A 24052-nucleotide genomic window follows, 5' to 3' on the forward strand; every position below is an offset into this window, starting at 1 on the left:
GACCCTGATTTAACTTCCATTGTTCATTTGTTTAACTTTCATGGAAGATTCTTTATCCATAAAACGAAGTGGACGGAGAACAAACCCCTCTTCATATTATTTAAAATAGTATTTAAATATTATTTAGAAATGATGGGTAAATGTAAAAACAAAATGTATCTCGATATGTAAAACCCCGGTCTGTTAGGTTTATGTACTCTAGTTTGTTTATATCTGTTTTTGTATTTGTTGTGTTCATAAATATGTTAAATAAAATATAAAGGCCTACAGGGCAGATTAAATGTCCACTTCACAGTCAATCCAGCAGAGGGCGCTCTATCATTGTCAATGTTTATCCTAATTACTTGGGGACGGATCGAACGTTAACCGTCTTAATTGGCGGGTGTTAATTAACAAATGAGCAAAAACATTAGCATACCTAATTAGACTATCAATAATCGGTTCCTCTGTTAATATTAGGCTTCGCCCACTATTTTTTTCCCCCTCCCAAGTGTTTAGTATGTTTATGTTTTCCGCCGAACTAGCAGTTTGAATCGTCTCAGTTGAACTGCTGTGCCAGCTGTAGCTCTGTCTATTTCCATCTCATGAGTCACTCATTCTCAACTTCCAGCAGCAGTTCCAACTCCTCACACTACTCCGCTTCCTGATACCTGACGTCACACGGTCACAGCAAGGGGTTGTCCGCTGGTGTGTTCTGGACAGCAACAGTTTCCCTTTAACACAGAGAGAAAGAGCGTCAAGCGGGGAGGAACAAGTCGCCGCGTTTTTTTTCTTTATTTTAAAAATGGAAGTTTAGGACAAGGGGGAATATATCCGCAGGGACACAGCTCTACACCGCGACTGACAGCAGAGAAACGTTAACCCCAGCCGGCTGAGGAAAAGACATGGCCATTATAACCTGCCGAGTGCAGTATTTGGAGGACTCCAACCCTTTCGTCTGTACCAACTTCCCGGAGCCACGGAGACCGCCGCCCTATGATCTGGACGAAAACATCGCCTTGATTGAGCAGATAGCCGGGGTTCACAAACTCCTGGAGGCACCGCTGAAGGTAAGTTTGAAATTGGACAGCCTCGTCGTCTTTTCTAAAATAACTTTGTGCGTTCGGAAAATATGCTGAAAGCAGCCGAACTACACAGGTGTGATTCCCCCATGGTGATTGACTGGCTGACGTCCACGGTCATGTCATCCACAAGACGGGGTATCCTTGTCAAAAGGAGCCGACCGGTACTTGATTGACAGTCCAGTTGCATATTTCAAAAAAGGACGCTTTTCTAAATGAATAACTTACCTCGGGAAAGTTATCTAGACGTAAACATGCAGGTGAATAGATGGTTGATCAAGGACTGTTTCATTCTCTAGTCTGTTGAGTAAAACATATTGAGCTAAAATGCTTTGTTAACCCCCTTCCACCCCTCTGTGTTAACCCCTCCCCCTCTGTGTTAACCCCTCCAACCCCTCTGTGTTAACCCCTTCCAACCCCTCTGTGTTAACCCTCTTCCACCCCCTCTGTGTTGTTACCCCTCTGTGTTAACCCCCTTCCACCCCCTCTGTGTTAACCCCTTCCACCCCTCTGTGTTAACCCCTTCCACCCCCTCTGTGTTAACCCCCTTCCAACCCCTCTGTGTTAACCCCCTTCCAACCCCTCTGTGTTAACCCCCTTCCAACCCCTCTGTGTTAACCCCCTTCCAACCCCTCTGTGTTAACCCCTTCCAACCCCTCTGTGTTAACCCCCTTCCACCCCCTCTGTGTTAACCCCTTCCACCCCCTCTGTGTTAACCCCCTTCCAACCCCTCTGTGTTAACCCCTTCCAACCCCTCTGTGTTAACCCCCTTCCAACCCCTCTGTGTTAACCCCTTCCAACCCCTCTGTGTTAACCCCCTCCAACCCCTCTGTGTTAACCCCTTCCACCCCCTCTGTGTTAACCCCTCTGTGTTAACCCCTTCCAACCCCTCTGTGTTAACCCCTTCCAACCCCTCTGTGTTAACCCCTCCAACCCCTCTGTGTTAACCCCTCCAACCCCTCTGTGTTAACCCCTCCAACCCCTCTGTGTTAACCCCCTCCAACCCCTCTGTGTTAACCCCTCCAACCCCTCTGTGTTAACCCCTCCAACCCCTCTGTGTTAACCCCCTTCCAACCCCTCTGCGTTAACCCCTTCCAACCCCTCTGCGTTAACCCCCTTCCAACCCCTCTGCGTTAACCCCCTTCCAACCCCTCTGCGTTAACCCCCTTCCAACCCCTCTGCGTTAACCCCGTCCAACCCCTCTGCGTTAACCCCCGTCCAACCCTCTGCGTTAACCCTCCCTCCAACCCCTCTCGTCCAACCCCTCTGCGTTAACCCTCGTCCAACCCCTCTGCGTTAACCCCCTTCCAACCCCTCTGCGTTAACCCCCTTCCAACCCATCACAACCCTGTATTTCTCCATGATTAAAAACTAGAGACTACTTGTCTCCTTTAAAAACATTCCTTTACAAATCAGCCTAATCACTCCCTTGCCCCGGGGTGAGTCCCGTCAGATCCCAAATGGCACCCTATTCCCTTCATCTACCCTAAGGGCTCTTGGTCAACAATAGTGCACTATGTAGGCAATAGGGTGCCATTTGGGATGTAAACAGATACTTCCCGGGCTGTTAGAGAGATAGCATGGAAATGTCCATAATGTCTAACTAAACCTGTCTTGTATCAGATTGATGAGGCTAACAGTTATTTCAACGTTGGAGGACTAAACAACCAGAAGTTTATTTTTTTCTATGTTCCTTATAGTTTTTGTTGTTGTGGGAATTGTGTTTTTATTATCTCAACATAATAACCCGGATGTTTTTTTCCCCTCTGTTCTTCGTTTTAGTTTGTTAGTATATTATGGGAAAATGTTTTCTGTTCCAGTCGGTGTTTTGATACCCTCTGACCCCCCCCCCCAGTCGGTGTTTTGATACCCTCTGACCCCCCCCCAGTCGGTGTTTTGATACCCTCTGACCCCCCCAGTCGGTGTTTTGATACCCTCTGACCCCCCCAGTCGGTGTTTTGATACCCTCTGACCCCCCCAGTCGGTGTTTTGATACCCTCTGACCCCCCCAGTCGGTGTTTTGATACCCTCTGACCCCCCCCCAGTCGGTGTTTTGATACCCTCTGACCCCCCCAGTCGGTGTTTTGATACCCTCTTCCCCCCCCAGTCGGTGTTTTGATACCCTCTGACCCTCCCAGTCGGTGTTTTGATACCCTCTGACCCCTCCCAGTCGGTGTTTTGATACCCTCTGACCCCTCCCAGTCGGTGTTTTGATACCCTCTGACCCCTCCCAGTCGGTGTTTTGATACCATCTGACCCCTCCCAGTCGGTGTTTTGATACCCTCTGACCCCCCACAGCCGGTGTTTTGATACCCTCTGACCCCCCACAGCCGGTGTTTTGATACCCTCTGACCCCCACAGCCGGTGTTTTGATACCCTCTGACCCCCCACAGCCGGTGTTTTGATACCCTCTGACCCCTCCCAGTCGGTGTTTTGATACCCTCTGACTCCTCCCAGTCGGTGTTTTGATACCCTCTGACCCCCTCCCAGTCGGTGTTTTGATACCCTCTGACCTCCCTCCCAGTCGGTGTTTTGATACCCTCTGACCCCCCCCCAGTCGGTGTTTTGATACCCTCTGACCCCCAGTCGGTGTTTTGATACCCTCTGACCCCCCCAGTCGGTGTTTTGATACCCTCTGACCCCCACAGCCGGTGTTTTGATACCCTCTGACCCCCACAGCCGGTGTTTTGATACCCTCTGACCCCCACAGCCGGTGTTTTGATACCCTCTGACCCCTCCCAGTCGGTGTTTTGATACCCTCTGACTCCTCCCAGTCGGTGTTTTGATACCCTCTGACCCCCTCCCAGTCGGTGTTTTGATACCCTCTGACCCCCTCCCAGTCGGTGTTTTGATACCCTCTGACCCCCCACAGCCGGTGTTTTGATACCCTCTGACCCCCCACAGCCGGTGTTTTGATACCCTCTGACCCCTCCCAGTCGGTGTTTTGATACCCTCTGACCCCTCCCAGTCGGTGTTTTGATACCCTCTGACCCCCTCCCAGTCGGTGTTTTGATACCCTCTGACCTCCCTCCCAGTCGGTGTTTTGATACCCTCTGACCCCCCCCCAGTCGGTGTTTTGATACCCTCTGACCCCCCCCCCCAGTCGGTGTTTTGATACCCTCTGACCCCCCCCCCCCCAGCCGGTGTTTTGATACCCTCTGACCCCCCACAGCCGGTGTTTTGATACCCTCTGACCCCCACAGCCGGTGTTTTGATACCCTCTGACCCCCCACAGCCGGTGTTTTGATACCCTCTGACCCCTCCCAGTCGGTGTTTTGATACCCTCTGACCCCTCCCAGTCGGTGTTTTGATACCCTCTGACCCCTCTCCCAGTCGGTGTTTTGATACCCTCTGACCTCCCTCCCAGTCGGTGTTTTGATACCCTCTGACCCCCCCTCCAGTCGGTGTTTTGATACCCTCTGACCCCCCCCCCCCAGTCGGTGTTTTGATACCCTCTCCCCCCCCCCCCCCAGTCGGTGTTTTGATACCCTCTGACCCCCCCAGTCGGTGTTTTGATACCCTCTGACCCCCCCAGTCGGTGTTTTGATACCCTCTGACCCCTCCCAGTCGGTGTTTTGATACCCTCTGACCCCTCCCAGTCGGTGTTTTGATACCCTCTGACCCCTCCCAGTCGGTGTTTTGATACCCTCTGACCCCCCCAGTCGGTGTTTTGACATCCCCTGACCCCCCCCCCTGTATGTACCAGCCCTATATGCACCAGTCTTATATGCACCAGTCTGGTACCAGACCTATATGCACCAGTCTGGTACCAGCCCTATATGCACCAGTCTGGTTACCAGCCCTATATGTACCAGCCTTTTATGCACCAATTTGGAAAGGAACACACCTGTGTATAGAAGGTCCCACAGTTAACAGTTCATGTCAGAGCAAAAACCAAGCCATGAGGTGGAAGGAATTGTCCGTAGAGCTCAGAGACAGGATGGTGGCGAGGCACAGATCTGGGGAAGGGTACCAAAACATTTCTGCAGCATTGAAGGTTCCCAAGAACACAGTGACCAAGACTCTTCCTAGAGCTGGCTGTTCGGCCAATCTGGACAATCTGGGGAGAAGGGCCTTGGTCAGGGAGACGACCAAGAACCGGATGGTCACTTTGACAGAGCTCCAGAATTCCTCTGTGGAGATAGGAGAACCTTCTAGAAGGATAACCATCTCTGCAGCACTCCAATCAGGCTTTTATGGTAGAGTGGCCAGACGGAAGCCACTCCTCAGTAAAATGCCCATGACAGCCCACTTTGAATTTGCTAAAAGGCACCTAAAGGACTCTCAGAACGTTCAGGACCTCAGACTGGGTCAAAGGTTCACCTTCCAACAGGACAACGACGCTAAGCGCAAAGGCAAGACAACGCAGGAGTGGCTTTGGGACAAATCTCTGAATGTGCTTGAGTGGCCCAGCCAGAGCCCGGACTCATTGTACCTAAACTATATGTGTTAACATGTGTACGCAGGGCCCAGCTGTCAGAGACCTTGGTCTCAGTCTGTGTTCCTTGTTGAAATAAAGGTATAATATTTGAATCCGATCTAACATCTCTGGGGAGACCTAAAAATAGCTGTGCAGCGACGCTCCCCATCCAACCTGACAGAGCTTGAGAGGATCTGCTGAGAAGAATGGGAGAAACTCCCCGTCCAACCTGACTGAGCTTGAGAGGATCTGCTGAGAAGAATGGGAGAAACTCCCCGTCCAACCTGACTGAGCTTGAGAGGATCTGCTGAGAAGAATGGGAGAAACTCCCGTCCAACCTGACTGAGCTTGAGAGGATCTGCTGAGAAGAATGGGAGAAACTCCCGTCCAACCTGACTGAGCTTGAGAGGATCTGCTGAGAAGAATGGGAGAAACTCCCCGTCCAACCTGACTGAGCTTGAGAGGATCTGCTGAGAAGAATGGGAGAAACTCCCCGTCCAACCTGACTGAGCTTGAGAGGATCTGCTGAGAAGAATGGGAGAAACTCCCCGTCCAACCTGACTGAGCTTGAGAGGATCTGCTGAGAAGAATGGGAGAAACTCCCCGTCCAACCTGACTGAGCTTGAGAGGATCTGCTGAGAAGAATGGGAGAAACTCCCCGTCCAACCTGACTGAGCTTGAGAGGATCTGCTGAGAAGAATGGGAGAAACTCCCCGTCCAACCTGACTGAGCTTGAGAGGATCTGCTGAGAAGAATGGGAGAAACTCCCCGTCCAACCTGACTGAGCTTGAGGATCTGCTGAGAAGAATGGGAGAAACTCCCGTCCAACCTGACTGAGCTTGAGAGGATCTGCTGAGAAGAATGGGAGAAACTCCCGTCCAACCTGACTGAGCTTGAGAGGATCTGCTGAGAAGAATGGGAGAAACTCCCCGTCCAACCTGACTGAGCTTGAGAGGATCTGCTGAGAAGAATGGGAGAAACTCCCCGTCCAACCTGACAGAGCCTGAGAGGATCTGCTGAGGAGAATGGGAGAAACTCTCCAAATACAGGTGTACCAAGCTTGTAGAGTCGTAACCAAGAAGACTGGAGGCTGTAATCGTTGCCAAAGGTGCTTTGAAAAAGCACTGAGTAAAGGATCTGAATACTTAAATGTGATGTTTTGTATTTTTAGTAAATTAGCTAAACTTTCTAAATGTATTTTGGCTTTATGGGGTATTGTGATGTCATTAGGGGTTATTGTGATGTCATTAGGGGGGTATTGTGATGTCATTATGGGGTATTGTGATGTCATTAGGGGTTATTGTGATGTCATTAGGGGTTATTGTGATGTCATTAGGGGTTATTGTGATGTCATTAGGGGTTATTGTGATGTCATTAGGGGGGTATTGTGATGTCATTAGGGGGTATTGTGTATAGATTGAGAGGGGGTTGGTGGTTTTATTCATTTTTAGAATAAGGCTGTAACGTAACAATGTGGAAAAAGTCAAGGGGTCTGAATACTTTCTGAATGCACTGTAGTGCACTAACTTTACAGACGTATTGCACTATATAGGGAGTAGGTTGCTATTTGGGACACAACAAGGCATGGGAAGCCAAAGGCACTGCTGGAATAGTGTGGATGGTATTATAATAGTGTAATATATTCTGGTGAGATCAGGTATTAGAATGCTGCTTCCTCATAGTTCTAGTCTGGTCCCAGATCAGCTATTAGAATGCTGCTTCCTCCTAGTTCTAGCCTGGTCCCAGATCAGGTATTAGAATGCTGCTTCCTCCGAGTTCTAGTCTGGTCCCAGATCAGGTATTAGAATGCTGCTTCTTCCTAGTTCTAGCTTGTTCCCAGATCAGGTATTAGTATGCTGCTTCCTCATAGTTCTAGCCTGTTCCCAGATCAGGTATTAGCATGCTGCTTCCTCCGTGTTCTAGTCTGGTCCCAGATCAGGTATTAGAATGCTGCTTCCTTCTAGTTTTAGCCTGGTCCCAGATCAGGTATTAGAATCAGGTTGTACTCTTGCGAACTCCGTTACTGGCATTGAAGTAACAGTTGCTGAAGGAGTTGACAGAGCAGAAACAGACCCAGGCTAGCTTCCTCCCCTCCTCAAGCTGAAAGAGCAGAAACAGACCCAGGCTAGCTTCCTCCCTCCTCAAGCTGAAAGAGCAGAAACAGACCCAGGCTAGCTTCCTCCCTCCTCAAGCTGAAGGAGTTGAGAGAGCAGAAACGGACCCAGGCTAGCTTCCTCCCCCCTCAAGCTGAAGGAGTTGAGAGAGCAGAAACAGACCCAGGCTAGCTTCCTCCCTCCTCAAGCTGAAGGAGCAGAAACAGACCCAGGCTAGCTTCCTCCCCTCCTCAAGCTGAAGGAGTTGAGAGAGCAGAAACAGACCCAGGCTAGCTTCCTCCCTCCTCAAGCTGAAGGAGTTGAGAGAGCAGAAACGGACCCAGGCTAGCTTCCTCCCCCCTCAAGCTGAAGGAGTTGAGAGAGCAGAAACAGACCCAGGCTAGCTTCCTCCCTCCTCAAGCTGAAGGAGCAGAAAGACCCAGGCTAGCTTCCTCCCCCCCTCAAGCTGAAGGAGTTGAGAGAGCAGAAACAGACCCAGGCTAGCTTCCTCCCTCCTCAAGCTGAAGGAGTTGACAGAGCAGAAACAGACCCAGGCTAGCTTCCTCCCTCCTCAAGCTGAAGGAGTTGACAGAGCAGAAACAGAACTAGGCTAGCTTCCTCCCTCCTCAAGCTGAAGGAGCAGAAACAGGCCCAGGCTAGCTTCCTCCCCCCTCAAGCTGAAGGAGCAGAAACAGACCCAGGCTAGCTTCCTCCCTCCTCAAGCTGAAGGAGTTGAGAGAGCAGAAACGGACCCAGGCTAGCTTCCTCCCTCCTCAAGCTGAAAGAGCAGAAACGGACCCAGGGTAGCTTCCTCCCCCTTCAAGCTGAAAGAGCAGAAACAGACCCAGGCTAGCTTCCTCCCTCGTCAAGCTGAAGGAGCAGAAACAGACCCAGGCTAGCTTCCTCCCTCCTCAAGCTGAAAGAGCAGAAACAGACCCAGGCTAGCTTCCTCCCTCCTCAAGCTGAAAGAGCAGAAACAGACCCAGGCTAGCTTCCTCCCTCCTCAAGCTGAAGGAGTTGAGAGAGCAGAAACGGACCCAGGCTAGCTTCCTCCCCCCTCAAGCTGAAGGAGCAGAAACAGACCCAGGCTAGCTTCCTCCCTCCTCAAGCTGAAGGAGCAGAAACAGACCCAGGCTAGCTTCCTCCCCTCCTCAAGCTGAAGGAGTTGAGAGAGCAGAAACAGACCCAGGCTAGCTTCCTCCCCCCTCAAGCTGAAGGAGTTGAGAGAGCAGAAACAGACCCAGGCTAGCTTCCTCCCTCCTCAAGCTGAAGGAGCAGAAACAGACCCAGGCTAGCTTCCTCCCCTCCTCAAGCTGAAGGAGTTGAGAGAGCAGAAACAGACCCAGGCTAGCTTCCTCCCTCCTCAAGCTGAAGGAGCAGAAACAGACCCAGGCTAGCTTCCTCCCTCCCTCCTCAAGCTGAAGGAGTTGACAGAGCAGAAACAGACCCAGGCTAGCTTCCTCCCTCCTCAAGCTGAAGGAGTTGACAGAGCAGAAACAGGCCCAGGCTAGCTTCCTCCCCCCTCAAGCTGAAGGAGCAGAAACAGACCCAGGCTAGCTTCCTCCCTCCTCAAGCTGAAGGAGTTGAGAGAGCAGAAACAGACCCAGGCTAGCTTCCTCCCTCCTCAAGCTGAGAGCAGAAACAGACCCAGGCTAGCTTCCTCCCTCCTCAAGCGGAATTAGCAGAAACAGACCCAGGCTAGCTTCCTCCCCCCTCAAGCTGAAGGAGCAGAAACAGGCCCAGGCTAGCTTCCTCCCTCCTCAAGCTGAAGGAGTTGACAGAGCAGAAACAGACCCAGGCTAGCTTCCTCCCTCTTCAAGCTGAAGGAGTTGAGAGAGCAGAAACAGACCCAGGCTAGCTTCCTCCCCCCTCAAGCTGAAGGAGCAGAAACAGACCCAGGCTAGCTTCCTCCCTCCTCAAGCTGAAGGAGCAGAAACAGACCCAGGCTAGCTTCCTCCCCCCTCAAGCTGAAGGAGCAGAAACAGACCCAGGCTAGCTTCCTCCCCCCTCAAGCTGAAGGAGCAGAAACGGGCCCAGGCTAGCTTCCTCCCTCCTCAAGCTGAATTAGCAGAAACAGACCCAGGCTAGCTTCCTCCCCCCTCAAGCTGAAGGAGCAGAAACAGGCCCAGGCTAGCTTCCTCCCTCCTCAAGCTGAAGGAGTTGACAGAGCAGAAACAGACCCAGGCTAGCTTCCTCCCTCCTCAAGCTGAAGGAGTTGAGAGAGCAGAAACAGACCCAGGCTAGCTTCCTCCCCCCTCAAGCTGAAGGAGCAGAAACAGACCCAGGCTAGCTTCCTCCCTCAAGCTGAAGGAGCAGAAACAGACCCAGGCTAGCTTCCTCCCCCCTCAAGCTGAAGGAGCAGAAACAGACCCAGGCTAGCTTCCTCCCTCCTCAAGCTGAAGGAGCAGAAACAGACCCAGGCTAGCTTCCTCCCCCCTCAAGCTGAAGGAGCAGAAACAGACCCAGGCTAGCTTCCTCCCCCCTCAAGCTGAAGGAGCAGAAACGGGCCCAGGCTAGCTTCCTCCCTCCTCAAGCTGAATTAGCAGAAACAGACCCAGGCTAGCTTCCTCCCCCCTCAAGCTGAAGGAGCAGAAACAGGCCCAGGCTAGCTTCCTCCCTCCTCAAGCTGAAGGAGTTGACAGAGCAGAAACAGACCCAGGCTAGCTTCCTCCCTCCTCAAGCTGAAGGAGTTGAGAGAGCAGAAACAGACCCAGGCTAGCTTCCTCCCTCAAGCTGAAGGAGCAGAAACAGACCCAGGCTAGCTTCCTCCCCCCTCAAGCTGAAGGAGCAGAAACAGACCCAGGCTAGCTTCCTCCCCCCTCAAGCTGAAGGAGCAGAAACGGGCCCAGGCTAGCTTCCTCCCTCCTCAAGCTGAAGGAGTTGAGAGAGCAGAAACAGACCCAGGTTAGCTTCCTCCCCCCTCATACATGGTGCTTACTGGAGCTCAGTTCCTTCTGCAGTGTTTGGATACCTGGTTAATTGTGGTATGCTTGATTTGTATTTTTCTTCCTTTGGTTGGCATTGTTGTCATTCTGTCAAGACAATCTGGATTGGTTGGCATTTAAAGGTTGTGAGGCTGCATACTTTAATGTGATCATGTCTGTGGGAAGTATGTAACCTACTGTACATGTCTACAGTTTAGACACATCTACTCATTCAAGGGTTTTTCTTTGTTTTTACTATTTTCTACATTGTAGAATAATAGTGAAGACATCAACCTTAGAAATAACACATATGGAATCATGTAGTAACCAAAAAAGTGTTAAACAAATCTAAATATAAAATATCTTTGAGATTCTTCAAAGTAGCCACCCTTTGCCTTTGCTTGCTCTTGGCACTCTCAACCAGCTTCACCTGGAATGCTTTTTCAACAGTCTTGAAGGAGTTACCACATTATGCTGAGCACTTGTTGGCTGCTTTTCCTTCACTCTGTGGTCCGACTCATCCCAAACCATCTCGATTGGGTTTAGGTTGGGTGATTTGTGGAGGCCAGGTCATCTCCATCACTCTCCTTCTTGGTCAAATAGCCCTTACACAGCCTGGAGTTGTGTTGGGTCAGTGTTGGGTCATTGTCCTGTTGAAAAACAAATGATAGTCCCACTAAACCCAAAGCAAGTTCTTGGCCCAAGCAAGTCTCTTCTTCTTATTGATGTCCTTTAGTAGTGGGTTTCTCTGCAGTAATTCGACCATGAGGGCCTGATTCACGCAGTCTGTAGAAAGCAGGTAGCTAATGCCTGTATATTCCATAGAAAGTGAAGGGCCGTTGTATCCTGACTCAGAACAACAGCTCGGGGGGGGGCTCAGCAGCAATGCCTGTGTAATCAAGCTGATGACATCATCAATGCTAGACAGAGAGAGTATTTATTCTAATATTTTAACCTCTGAGTTAGATGAAAGATGGACTCTTTCTATGTTAGAACAATGATACCAATGTTAAGATATCAAAAAAGCCTCCCGAGTGGCGCAGTGGTCTAAGACACTGCGTTGCAGTGCTAGCTTTGCCACTAGAGATTCTGGGTTCGAGTCCAGGCTCTGTCGCAGCCGGCCGCGACCGGGAGACCCACCGGGCGGTGCAAGCGTCGTCCGGGTCAGGGGAGGGTTCGACCGGCAGGGATATTCTTGTCCCATCGCTCACTAGCGACTCCTGTGGCGGGCCGGGTGTAGTGCATGCTGACCAGGTTGTTTCCTCCGACACATCGGTGCGGCTGGCTTCTCGGATTAAAGTGGTCATTGTGTCAAGGAGCAGTGCGGCTTGGTTGGGTTTCGGAGGACGTACGGCTCTCGACCTTCGCCTCTCCCGAGTCCTTACGGGAGTTGCAGCGATGAGACAAGACTGTAACCACCAATTGGAGGTTAAAAAAACAAGTCCTAAAATATGAAAATAAAGTCTCCTTTTTTTAATGTTGTTGTTTACTGTTTACTGTTGTTGACTGTTTATGCCTGTTTGTGTAAATATTTCACTACACCCACCCCCTGACAAGGCTGTCCCTGTCTTTGTTCCACCCCAGTTGGAAGAGTGTGCTCTGCAGATGGCCCCCAATGGGAACTATCTGGACCTGGACCTGTCTCTGGGGGAACAGAAAGATGATGTGGAACAGCTCTATGACGACGTGGGGTAAGGACACCTCTCCTCCTCTCCCTTCCTCCTTCTGGTTGACCTTTCCTTCACTGAGCTCCTCCTTCTGGTTGACCTTTCCTTCACTGAGCTCCTCCTCTCCTTTCCTTCTCTCCTCTCTTTGACCTTTCCTTCACTGAGCTCCTCCTCTCCTTTCCTTCTCTCCTCTCTTTGACCTTTCCTTCACTGAGCCTCTCCTTTCCTTCTCTCCTCTCTTTGAACTTTCCTTCACTGAACTCCTCCTCTCATTTCATTCTCTCCTCTATTTGAACTTTCCATCACTGAGCTCCTTCTCTCCTCTCTTTGACCTTTCCTTCACTGATCTCCTTCTCTCCTCTCTTTGACCTTTCCTTCACTGAGCTTCTCCTCTTCTTTCCTTCTCTCCTCTCTTTGACCTTTCCTTCACTGAGCTCCTTCCCCTGTCACTTCTTTCATTCAGGGTGAACTATGAGTTCTACAGCAACATGAAGACACAGTCAGGGTGAACTATGAGTTCTACAGCAACATGAAGACACAGTCAGGGTGAACTATGAGTTCTACAGCAACATGAAGACACAGTCAGGGTGAACTATGAGTTCTACAGCAACATGAAGACACAGTCAGGGTGAACTATGAGTTCTACAGCAACATGAAGACACAGTCAGGGTGAACTATGAGTTCTACAGCAACATGAAGACACAGTCAGGGTGAACTATGAGTTCTACAGCAACATGAAGACACAGTCAGGGTGAACTATGAGTTCTACAGCAACATGAAGACACAGTCAGGGTGAACTATGAGTTCTACAGCAACATGAAGACACAGTCAGGGTGAACTATGAGTTCTACAGCAACATGACAGGATCAGGGTTCCTCGTCATTGATGCTACAGTATCTCTGTCTGTCTTCTGTCCAAGCTGAGTTTCCAGCTGAGTTTAACAGGGCTTGTCCGTGTTGCAAGATGAAGTGAGTCATTTTACTGAGATAGGAAATGTCACTGACTGGAGAGATGCCACGTAGGAGTTAGGTAGAGAGAGGGACTTCACTGATGAAGGCATTGTTAGTTTTAGGTGTGAAATGCAGAATGATTGGACCAGTTCCTGTCCAAGTTGTGTTTCTACTGTGCTTCAGTAGTAATCCAGCATTCTATCCACCAGTCTCCATCTCTGTGTGGGATGTTCTAGAGCTGTGTGGGGCGTTCTAGAGCTGTGTGGGGCGTTCTAGAGCTGTGTGGGGCGTTCTAGAGCTGTGTGGGGCGTTCTAGAGCTGTGTGGGGCGTTCTATCCACCAGTCTCCTTCTCTGTGTGGGATGTTCTAGAGCTGTGTGGGGCGTTCTAGAGCTGTGTGGGGCGTTCTAGAGCTGTGTGGGGCGTTCTATCCACCAGTCTCCTTCTCTGTGTGGGATGTTCTAGAGCTGCGTGGGATGTTCTAGAGCTGTGTAGGGCGTTCTAGAGCTGTTTAGGGCATTCTATCCACCAGTCTCCTTCTCTGTGTGGGATGTTCTAGAGCTGTGTGGGATGTTCTAGAGCTGTGTGGGGCGTTCTAGAGCTGTGTAGGGCATTCTATCCACCAGTCTCCTTCTCTGTGTGGGATGTTCTAGAGCTATGTGGGATGTTCTAGAGCTGTGTGGGGCATTCTAGAGCTGTTTAGGGCATTCTATCCACCAGTCTCCTTCTCTGTGTGGGATGTTCTAGAGCTGTGTGGGATGTTCTAGAGCTGTGTGGGATGTTCTAGAGCTGTGTGGGATGTTCTAGAGCTGTGTGGGGTGTTCTAGAGCTGTTTAGGGCATTCTATCCACCAGTCTCCTTCTCTGTGTGGGATGTTCTAGAGCTGTGTGGGATGTAATAGAGCTGTGTGGGGCGTTCTAGAGCTGTGTAGGGCGTTCTAGAGCTGTTTAGGGCATTCTATCCACCAGTCTCCTTCTCTGTGTGGGATGTTCTAGAGCTGTGTGGGATGTTCTAGAGCTGTGTGGGGCGTTCTAGAGCTGTTTAGGGCATTCTATCCACCAGTCTCCTTCTCTGTGTGGGATGTTCTAGAGCTGTGTGGGATGTTCTAGAGCTGTGTGGGATGTTCTAGAGCTGTGTGGGATGTTCTAGAGCTGTGTGGAATGTTCTAGAGCTGTGTGGAATGTTCTAGAGCTGTGTGGGGCGTTCTAGAGCTGTTTAGGGCATTCTATCCACCAGTCTCCTTCTCTGTGTGGGATGTTCTAGAGCTGTGTGGGATGTTCTAGAGCTGTGTGGGGCGTTCTAGAGCTGTGTGGGGCGCTCTAGAGCTGTGTGGGGCGTTCTATCCACCAGTCTCCTTCTCTGTGTGGGATGTTCTAGAGCTGTGTGGGATGTTCTAGAGCTGTGTGGGATGTTCTAGAGCTGTGTGGGATGTTCTAGAGCTGTGTGGGATGTTCTAGAGCTGTGTGGGATGTTCTAGAGCTGTGTGGGATGTTCTAGAGCTGTGTGGGGCGTTCTAGAGCTGTGTGGGGCATTCTATCCACCAGTCTCCTTCTCTGTGTGGGATGTTCTAGAGCTGTGTGGGATGTTCTAGAGCTGTGTGGGGCGTTCTAGAGCTGTTTAGGGCATTCTATCCACCAGTCTCCTTCTCTGTGTGGGATGTTCTAGAGCTGTGTGGGATGTTCTAGAGCTGTGTGGAATGTTCTAGAGCTGTGTGCGGCGTTCTAGAGCTGTTTAGGGCATTCTATCCACCAGTCTCCTTTTCTGTGTGGGATGTTCTAGAGCTGTGTGGGATGTTCTAGAGCTGTGTGGGGCGTTCTAGAGCTGTGTGGGGCGCTCTAGAGCTGTGTGGGGCGTTCTATCCACCAGTCTCCTTCTCTGTGTGGGATGTTCTAGAGCTGTGTGGGATGTTCTAGAGCTGTGTGGGATGTTCTAGAGCTGTGTGGGATGTTCTAGAGCTGTGTGGGATGTTCTAGAGCTGTGTGGGATGTTCTAGAGCTGTGTGGGATGTTCTAGAGCTGTGTGGGGCGTTCTAGAGCTGTGTGGGGCGTTCTAGAGCTGTGTGGGGCGTTCTATCCACCAGTCTCCTTCTCTGTGTGGGATGTTCTAGAGCTGTGTAGGGCGTTCTAGAGCTGTGTAGGGCGTTCTAGAGCTGTGTGGGGCGTTCTAGAGCTGTGTGGGGCGTTCTATCCACCAGTCTCCTTCTCTGTGTGGGATGTTCTAGAGCTGTTTAGGGCATTTTAGAGCTGTGTGGGGCGTTCTAGAGCTGTGTGGGGCGTTCTAGAGCTGTGTGGGGCGTTCTATCCACCAGTCTCCTTCTCTGTGTGGGGCGTTCTAGAGCTGTGTGGGGCGTTCTAGAGCTGTGTGGGGCGTTCTAGAGCTGTGTGGGATGTTCACTGTGTTCTGTGCTTCAGTCTCTCTCTCTGTTGCTCATGTCCAGGCGGGTGTGTCAGTCATCATGTCCCTGTGAAGTGGCCCTCTAAATCTCTTGCCACTCTCCTCACCTCTCAATCAGCTAGAGGAAACGCAGAAGGAGAAGGAAGGGGCAGAAACACACACATACACGCAGACAGAAGTATGGCCACGTGAAAACACACACTCCACCAGCTAGTTGCTCGAGTGGAAAGGTGTCAAGTTCCAACAGACAACAGTATTATTGTTAATGACAACCTAGTCCTCTTTAAACTCACAGGATGAAAATAGTCTGGGGGGGGGGGGGGTGAAAAATACCTTTTCTAGAACACAGGTAGATGTGATTACCACACAGAACCATTCTGGAGGACTAAAGACCTTTCTAGAACACAGGTAGATGTCATTACCACACAGAACCATTCTGGAGGACCAAAGACCTTTCTAGAACACAGGTAGATGTGATTACCACACAGAACCATTCTGGAGGACCAAAGACCTTTCTAGAACACATGTAAATGTGATTACTACACAGAATCCGTCTGGAGGACTAAAGACCTTTCTACATTTACATTTACATTTAAGTCATTTAGCAGACGCTCTTATCCAGAGCGACTAGAACACAGGTAGATGTGATTACCACACAGAACCCGTCTGGAGGACTAAAGACAATAAACCGAAGGACTCCTTCGATAGGCCAGGCTTTATCTCCCTTATAATGCTTTGTTACAGGTCAGATGCTATTACACGACTCCTTGTAGAAATAGATTTTAGGACGGCTGGGGATCTACGAGTCTGTCGGTGGGATGAGACTGGGGGACCTACGAGTCTGTCGGTGGGATGAGACTGGGGGACCTACGAGTCTGTCGGTGGGATGAGACTGGGGTCATACCAGTCTGTCGTGGGTTGGTACTGGGGGACCTACGAGTCTGTCGGTGGGATGAGACTGGGGGACCTACGAGTCTGTCGGTGGTATGAGACTGGGGTCATACCAGTCTGTCGTGGGTTGGTACTGGGGGACCTACGAGTCTGTCGGTGGGTTGGTACTGGGGGACCTACGAGTCTGTCGGTGGGTTGGTACTGGGGGACCTACGAGTCTGTCGGTGGGTTGGTACTGGGGGACCTACGAGTCCGTCGGTGGGTTGGTACTCATACAAAACGTTTCCTCCTCCGTATTCATATAGACATCAAGTACGTTTCTCCCCACAACAGACTGTGATTGTCTTACTGCAACTAGCGCTGTTTATCATCTATGGGCCCCATTCATTAACTTGTGCCTGAATCTGATTTGAATCTGATTTGACCTCACAAAGCATTCTGTCTTTCCTCTCTAGATCACATGACGCTGTCTGCATCCCACATAGCACCCTCTTCTCTATACAGTACACTACCTTTTGCTAGAGCCCTATGGGAATAAGGTGCTATTTGGGATGTTGACAAAGAGGTGTTTTGTCCCGCTGTTCCCTGTGACAGTGACATTCTCTTCCCCCCTCCGCAAAAGGCGGGGCCTGGATCATTCACATCTACATCACCGCAGTCTAGAAGCAGCAGCTACATCTCCTCAGTCTAGAAGCAGCAGCTACATCTCCCCAGTCTAGAAGCAGCAGCTACATCTCCCCAGTCTAGAAGCAGCAGCTACATCACCTCAGTCTAGAAGCAGCAGCTACATCACCTCAGTCTAGAAGCAGCAGCTACATCACCTCAGTCTAGAAGCAGCAGCTACATCACCTCAGTCTAGAAGCAGCAGCTACATCACCTCAGTCTAGAAGCAGCAGCTACATCACCTCAGTCTGGAAGCAGCAGCTACATCACCTCAGTCTAGAAGCAGCAGCTACATCACCTCAGTCTGGAAGCAGCAGCTACATCACCGCAGTCTGGAAGCAGCAGCTACATCACCTCAGTCTAGAAGCAGCAGCTACATCACCTCAGTCTAGAAGCAGCAGCTACATCACCTCAGTCTAGAAGCAGCAGCTACATCACCTCAGTCTAGAAGCAGCAGCTACATCACCTCAGTCTAGAAGCAGCAGCTACATCTCCTCATTCTAGAAGCAGCAGCAGCAGCTACATCACCTCAGTCTAGAAGCAGCAGCAGCAGCTACATCTCCTCATTCTAGAAGCAGCAGCAGCAGCTACATCACCACAGTCTAAAGCAGCAGCAGCTACATCACCTCATTCTAGAAGCAGCAGCAGCAGCTACATCCCCTCAGTCTAGAAGCAGCAGCTACATCCCCTCAGTCTAGAAGCAGCAGCAGCAGCTACATCACCTCAGTATAGAAGCAGCAGCAGCAGCTACATCACCTCATTCTAGAAGCAGCAGCTACATCACCTCAGTCTAGAAGCAGCAGCAGCAGCTACATCACCTCAGTCTAGAAGCAGCAGCAGCAGCTACATCACCTCAGTCTAGAAGCAGCAGCAGCAGCTACATCACCTCAGTCTAGAAGCAGCAGCTACATCACCTCAGTCTAGCAGCAGCAGCTACATCACCTCAGTCTAGAAGCAGCAGCTACATCACCTCAGTCTAGAAGCAGCAGCAGCAGCTACATCACCTCAGTCTAGCAGCAGCAGCTACATCACCTCAGTCTAGAAGCAGCAGCAGCAGCTACATCACCTCAGTCTAGAAGCAGCAGCAGCAGCTACATCACCTCAGTCTAGAAGCAGCAGCAGCAGCTACATCACCTCAGTCTAGAAGCAGCAGCAGCAGCTACATCACCTCAGTCTAGAAGCAGCAGCAGCAGCTACATCACCTCAGTCTAGAAGCAGCAGCAGCAGCTACATCACCTCAGTCTAGAAGCAGCAGCAGCAGCTACATCACCTCAGTCTAGAAGCAGCAGCAGCAGCTACATCACCTCAGTCTAGAAGCAGCAGCTACATCACCTCAGTCTAGAAGCAGCAGCTACATCACCTCAGTCTAGAAGCAGCAGCAGCAGCTACATCACCTCAGTCTAGCAGCAGCAGCAGCTACATCACCTCAGTCTAGCAGCAGCAGCAGCTACATCACCTCAGTCTAGCAGCAGCAGCAGCTACATCACCTCAGGCTAGAAGCAGCAGCAGCAGCAGCTACATCACTTCAGGCTAGAAGCAGCAGCAGCTACATCACCTCAGTCTAGAAGCAGCAGCAGCTACATCACCTCAGGCTAGAAGCAGCAGCAGCTACATCACCTCAGTCTAGAAGCAGCAGCAGCTACATCACCTCAGGCTAGAAGCAGCAGCAGCAGCAGCAGCTACATCACCTCAGGCTAGAAGCAGCAGCAGCTACATCACCTCAGTCTAGCAGCAGCAGCAGCTACATCACCTCAGTCTAGCAGCAGCAGCAGCTACATCACCTCAGGCTAGAAGCAGCAGCAGCAGCAGCTACATCACCTCAGGCTAGAAGCAGCAGCAGCTACATCACCTCAGGCTAGAAGCAGCAGCAGCTACATCACCTCAGGCTAGAAGCAGCAGCAGCAGCAGCTACATCACCTCAGGCTAGAAGCAGCAGCAGCAGCAGCTACATCACCTCAGGCTAGAAGCAGCAGCAGCAGCAGCAGCTACATCACCTCAGTCTAGCAGCAGCAGCAGCTACATCACCTCAGTCTAGAAGCAGCAGCAGCTACATCACCTCAGTCTAGAAGCAGCAGCAGCTACATCACCTCAGGCTAGAAGCAGCAGCAGCTACATCACCTCAGGCTAGAAGCAGCAGCAGCTACATCACCTCAGTCTAGAAGCAGCAGCAGCAACATCACCTCAGTCTAGAAGCAGCAGCAGCTACATCACCTCAGGCTAGAAGCAGCAGCAGCTACATCACCTCAGGCTAGAAGCAGCAGCAGCTACATCACCTCAGGCTAGAAGCAGCAGCAGCTACATCACCTCAGGCTAGAAGCAGCAGCAGCTACATCACCTCAGGCTAGAAGCAGCAGCAGCTACATCACCTCAGGCTAGAAGCAGCAGCAGCATCACCTCAGGCTAGAAGCAGCAGCAGCATCACCTCAGTCTAGAAGCAGCAGCTACATCACCTCAGTCTAGAAGCAGCAGCAGGCTGACAACATGAATGGGAGAGACCTACAGGCCTCCTAAAATGACCGAACCGACTCTGAGAGGAAAACGTCACGATCAGACATCTGTAGTGTGTTTGATTTGGAAGCAGGTTTCCCCTGTTCGGGTAACATGTCCCAGTGGTTCTATGTTGTTGTCAGCCTCCCAAATGCCAGCCCTTTCTCCCTTTTTATAATCCACTACTTTAGACCCGGGGGCCTTTAGGCCTCTGGCCACAAGTAGTACACTGTTTAGGGCATAGGATGCCATTTGTAACACACTCCTGGGTAACTGGTCTTATGAACATGGAGATCACAGGAGAGCTGGGACAAGGGCACGTTGAAATACTGGGGAGGGAGGGGAGGGTGGGGCACGATGTGTGGAACAGTGTGTGGTCACACAGCTGAAATACTGAGGAGGAGGAGGAGGAGGAGGAGGAGGAGGAGGAGGAGGAGGAGGAGGAGGAGGAGGAGGAGGAGGAGAGTCATTTGAAGGAGCTGGATAACGGCAGGGTGCTAATTGTCATGTGAGTGGGTCAGCTTGTATATTTGATAAGATTTGAAGAGTACTTACACACCCTGATACACACACACACACACACACACCCTGACACAGCATAGTCTCCATACCTCTCTGCTCTTCTCCTCTGCTCTCCTCCAGAATCTTCCATAGTATATAATCCCTGCTGGACCAGCCATCACAGCCAGGCCATTGTTGTGTTTATTGGGATGGCAGTAGGGTAGCAGGAGATATCTACAGTCTAGCTCCGTCTGTGTCAGCACTCTGGGTAGCAGGAGATATCTACAGTCTAGCCCAAAACTCTGGGTAGCAGGAGATATCTACAGTCTAGCCCAGCACTCTGGGTAGCAGGAGATATCTACAGTCTAGCCCAGCACTCTGGGTAGCAGGAGATATCTACAGTCTAGCCCAGCACTCTGGGTAGCAGGAGATATCTACAGTCTAGCCCAGCACTCTGGGTAGCAGGAGATATCTACAGTCTAGCCCAGCACTCTGGGTAGCAGGAGATATCTACAGTCTAGCCCAGCACTCTGGGTAGCAGGAGATATCTACAGTCTAGCCCAGCACTCTGGGTAGCAGGAGATATCTACAGTCTAGCCCCGTCTGTGTCAGCACTCAGACAGAGGAGAATCTCAACTCCGTGAACCTCTCCAGCACTCAGACAGAGGAGAATCTCAACTCCGTGAACCTCTCCAGCCACGTTACTATGTGGAATGGTTTGCTCTTAGAACGGAAAATGAACTGACATGATGCATAACGCAGTCTGTGCTTCCTGTCAGTAGGCCGTATTGAGCCACGTCCTCTGTGCTCTGTTCCCCTGGCAGTAGGCCGTATTGAGCCACGTCCTCTGTGCTCTGTTCCCCTGGCAGTAGGCCGTATTGAGCCACGTCCTCTGTGCTCTGTTCCCCTGGCAGTAGGCCGTATTGAGCCACGTCCTCTGGGCTCCGTTCTCCTGGCAGTAGGATTTATTGAGCCACGTGCTCTGTTCCCCTGGCAGTAGGACGTATTGAGCCTCGTCCTCTGTGCTCCGTTCCCCTGGCAGTAGGCCGTATTGAGCCACGTCCTCTGTTTCAGGCTCCGTTCCCCTGGCAGTAGGATGTATTGAGCCTCTGTGCTCTGTTCCCCTGGCAGTAGGATGTATTGAGCCTCTGGGCTCTGTTCCCCTGGCAGTAGGATGTATTGAGCCACGTCCTCTGTGCTCTGTTCCCCTGGCAGTAGGATGTATTGAGCCACGTCCTCTGTTTCAGGCTCCGTTCCCCTGGCAGTAGGATGTATTGAGCCACGTCCTCTGTGCTCTGTTCCCCTGGCAGTAGGATGTATTGAGCCACGTCCTCTGTGCTCTGTTCCCCTGGCAGTAGGATGTATTGAGCCACGTCCTCTGTGCTCTGTTCCCCTGGCAGTAGGATGTATTGAGCCACGTCCTCTGTGCTCTGTTCCCCTGGCAGTAGGATGTATTGAGCCACGTCCTCTGTGCTCTGTTCCCCTGGCAGTAGGACAAATTGAGCCTCGTCCTCTGTGCTCTGTTCCCCTGGCAGTAGGCCGTATTGAGCCACGTCCTCTGTTTCAGGCTCCGTTCCCCTGGCAGTAGGATGTATTGAGCCTCTGTGCTCTGTTCCCCTGGCAGTAGGATGTATTGAGCCACGTCCTCTGTTTCAGGCTCCGTTCCCCTGGCAGTAGGCCGTATTGAGCCACGTCCTCTGTGCTCTGTTCCCCTCGCAGTAGGATGTATTGAGCCACGTCCTCTGTGCTCTGTTCCCCTGGCAGTAGGATGTATTGAGCCTCTGGGCTCTGTTCCCCTGGCAGTAGGATGTATTGAGCCTCTGGGCTCTGTTCCCCTGGCAGTAGGATGTATTGAGCCTCTGGGCTCTGTTCCCCTGGCAGTAGGATGTATTGAGCCTCTGGGCTCTGTTCCCCTGGCAGTAGGATGTATTGAGCCTCTGGGCTCTGTTCCCCTGGCAGTAGGATGTATTGAGCCTCTGGGCTCTGTTCCCCTGGCAGTAGGATGTATTGAGCCTCTGTGCTCTGTTCCCCTGGCAGTAGGCCGTATTGAGCCACGTCCTCTGCTCTGTTCCCCTGGCAGTAGGCCGTATTGAGCCACGTCCTCTGTGCTCCGTTCCCCTGGCAGTAGGCCGTATTGAGCCACGTCCTCTGTTTCAGGCTCCGTTCCCCTGGCAGTAGGCCGTATTGAGCCACGTCCTCTGTTTCAGGCTCCGTTCCCCTGGCAGTAGGCCGTATTGAGCCACGTCCTCTGTGCTCCGTTCCCCTGGCAGTAGGATGTATTGAGCCTCTGGGCTCCGTTCCCCTGGCAGTAGGATGTAGTGAGCCACGTCCTCTGTGCTCTGTTTCCCTGGCAGTAGGATGTATTGAGCCACGTCCTCTGTTTCAGGCTCCGTTACCCTGGCAGTAGGATGTATTGAGCCACGTCCTCTGTGCTCTGTTTCCCTGGCAGTAGGATGTATTGAGCCACGTCCTCTGTGCTCTGTTCCCCTGGCAGTAGGATGTATTGAGCCACGTCCTCTGTTTCAGGCTCCGTTACCCTGGCAGTAGGATGTATTGAGCCACGTCCTCTGTGCTCTGTTCCCCTGGCAGTAGGATGTATTGAGCCACGTCCCCTGGCAGTAGGATGTATTGAGCCACGTCCTCTGTGCTCTGTTTCCCTGGCAGTAGGATGTATTGAGCCACGTCCTCTGTGCTCCGTTTCCCTGGCAGTAGGCCGTATTGAGCCACGTCCTCTGTGCTCCGTTTCCCTGGCAGTAGGCCGTATTGAGCCACGTCCTCTGTGCTCGTTCCCCTGGCAGTAGGCCGTATTGAGCCACGTCCTCTGTTTCAGGCACCGTTCCCCTGGCAGTAGACCGTATTGAGCCACGTCCTCTCCATAGATATTTCTCCCTATGACCTGATGTTATTGACTAACTGATACTGTCACCTCTAAGGTCCGACTAGCCTTCTCTCTCTCTCCTCTCTCTCTCTCCTCTATTAATTAAAGTATTCTCTCTCCTCCTCTCTCTGTTAATTAAAGTATTCTCTCTCTCCTCCTCTCTCTCCTCTGTTAATTAAAATATTTTCTCTCTCCTCCTCTCTCTCTCCTCTATTAATTAAAGTATTCTCTCTCCTCCTCTCTCTCCTCTGTTAATTAAAGTATTCTCTCTCTTCTCTCTCTCTCCTCTATTAATTAAAGTATTCTCTCTCCTCCTCTCTCTCCTCTGTTAATTAAAGTATTCTCTCTCCTCCTCTCTCTCCTCTATTAATTAAAGTATTATCTCTCCTTTATTCACTAAAGTATTCTCTCTCTCTCTCCACAGTAGAGGGAAGAAGCCCATCCTGATCCTGAGAACTCAGCTATCTGTCAGAGTCCACTCCATTCTAGGTAAGATCCCGCTCCTCGTTTTCCATCCCTCCGTCCCACTTGAAACAAAGTCCATATCATGAAGGCTTTCTAGAACGTTCATGAGGCCGTCCTAAATGCTTCAAAAGCACTACTTCATAGATGCTTAACAGCAAGGTGTTTGTTATGAGTGGTTTCTCAACCATCTATATACACCTTATTAAGGGTTTATGAGGGAAGAGTAGCAGTGTGTATTTGACTCTGGGGGGGGGTAGCAGTGTGTATTTGACTCTGGGGGGGTAGCAGTGTGTATTTGACTCTGGGGGGGGGTAGCAGTGTGTATTTGACTCTGGGGGGGGGGGGGTAGCAGTGTGTATTTGACTCTGGGGGGGGTAGCAGTGTGTATTTGACTCTGGGGGGGGGGGGTAGCAGTGTGTATTTGACTCTGGGGGGGGGGGGTTGCAGTGTGTATTTGACTCTGGGGGGGGGGGGAGTAGCAGTGTGTATTTGACTCTGGGGGGGTAGCAGTGTGTATTTGACTCTGGGGGGGGAGGGGGTAGCAGTGTGTATTTGACTCTGGGGGGGGGTAGCAGTGTGTATTTCCCATCTCGCCTATAATGGACCCAGCCACCGTGGCCTCCTTCCAGTGGCTCCTTCCAGGATCTCCAGTTGGGATC

The 24052-nt window shown here is 51.3% G+C and overlaps 1 protein-coding gene across 1 annotated transcript in view; it reads left to right on the forward strand.

Moving 5' to 3' along the window:
* Positions 1-775: 775 nt before the first annotated feature.
* LOC124022766 (FH1/FH2 domain-containing protein 1-like) overlaps positions 776-24052 on the forward strand; it is a gene marked incomplete at its 3' end in the record, with an annotated part of 109342 nt that continues 86065 nt past the window's right edge. Inside the window, 3 exon segments of the mRNA XM_046337450.1 lie at positions 776-1049; positions 12083-12189; positions 23353-23417. Coding sequence (XP_046193406.1) covers positions 885-1049; positions 12083-12189; positions 23353-23417 — 337 coding nt within the window.

Source organism: Oncorhynchus gorbuscha, unplaced genomic scaffold, assembly GCF_021184085.1.
Source record: "Oncorhynchus gorbuscha isolate QuinsamMale2020 ecotype Even-year unplaced genomic scaffold, OgorEven_v1.0 Un_scaffold_1414, whole genome shotgun sequence".
Taxonomy (NCBI): domain Eukaryota; kingdom Metazoa; phylum Chordata; class Actinopteri; order Salmoniformes; family Salmonidae; genus Oncorhynchus; species Oncorhynchus gorbuscha.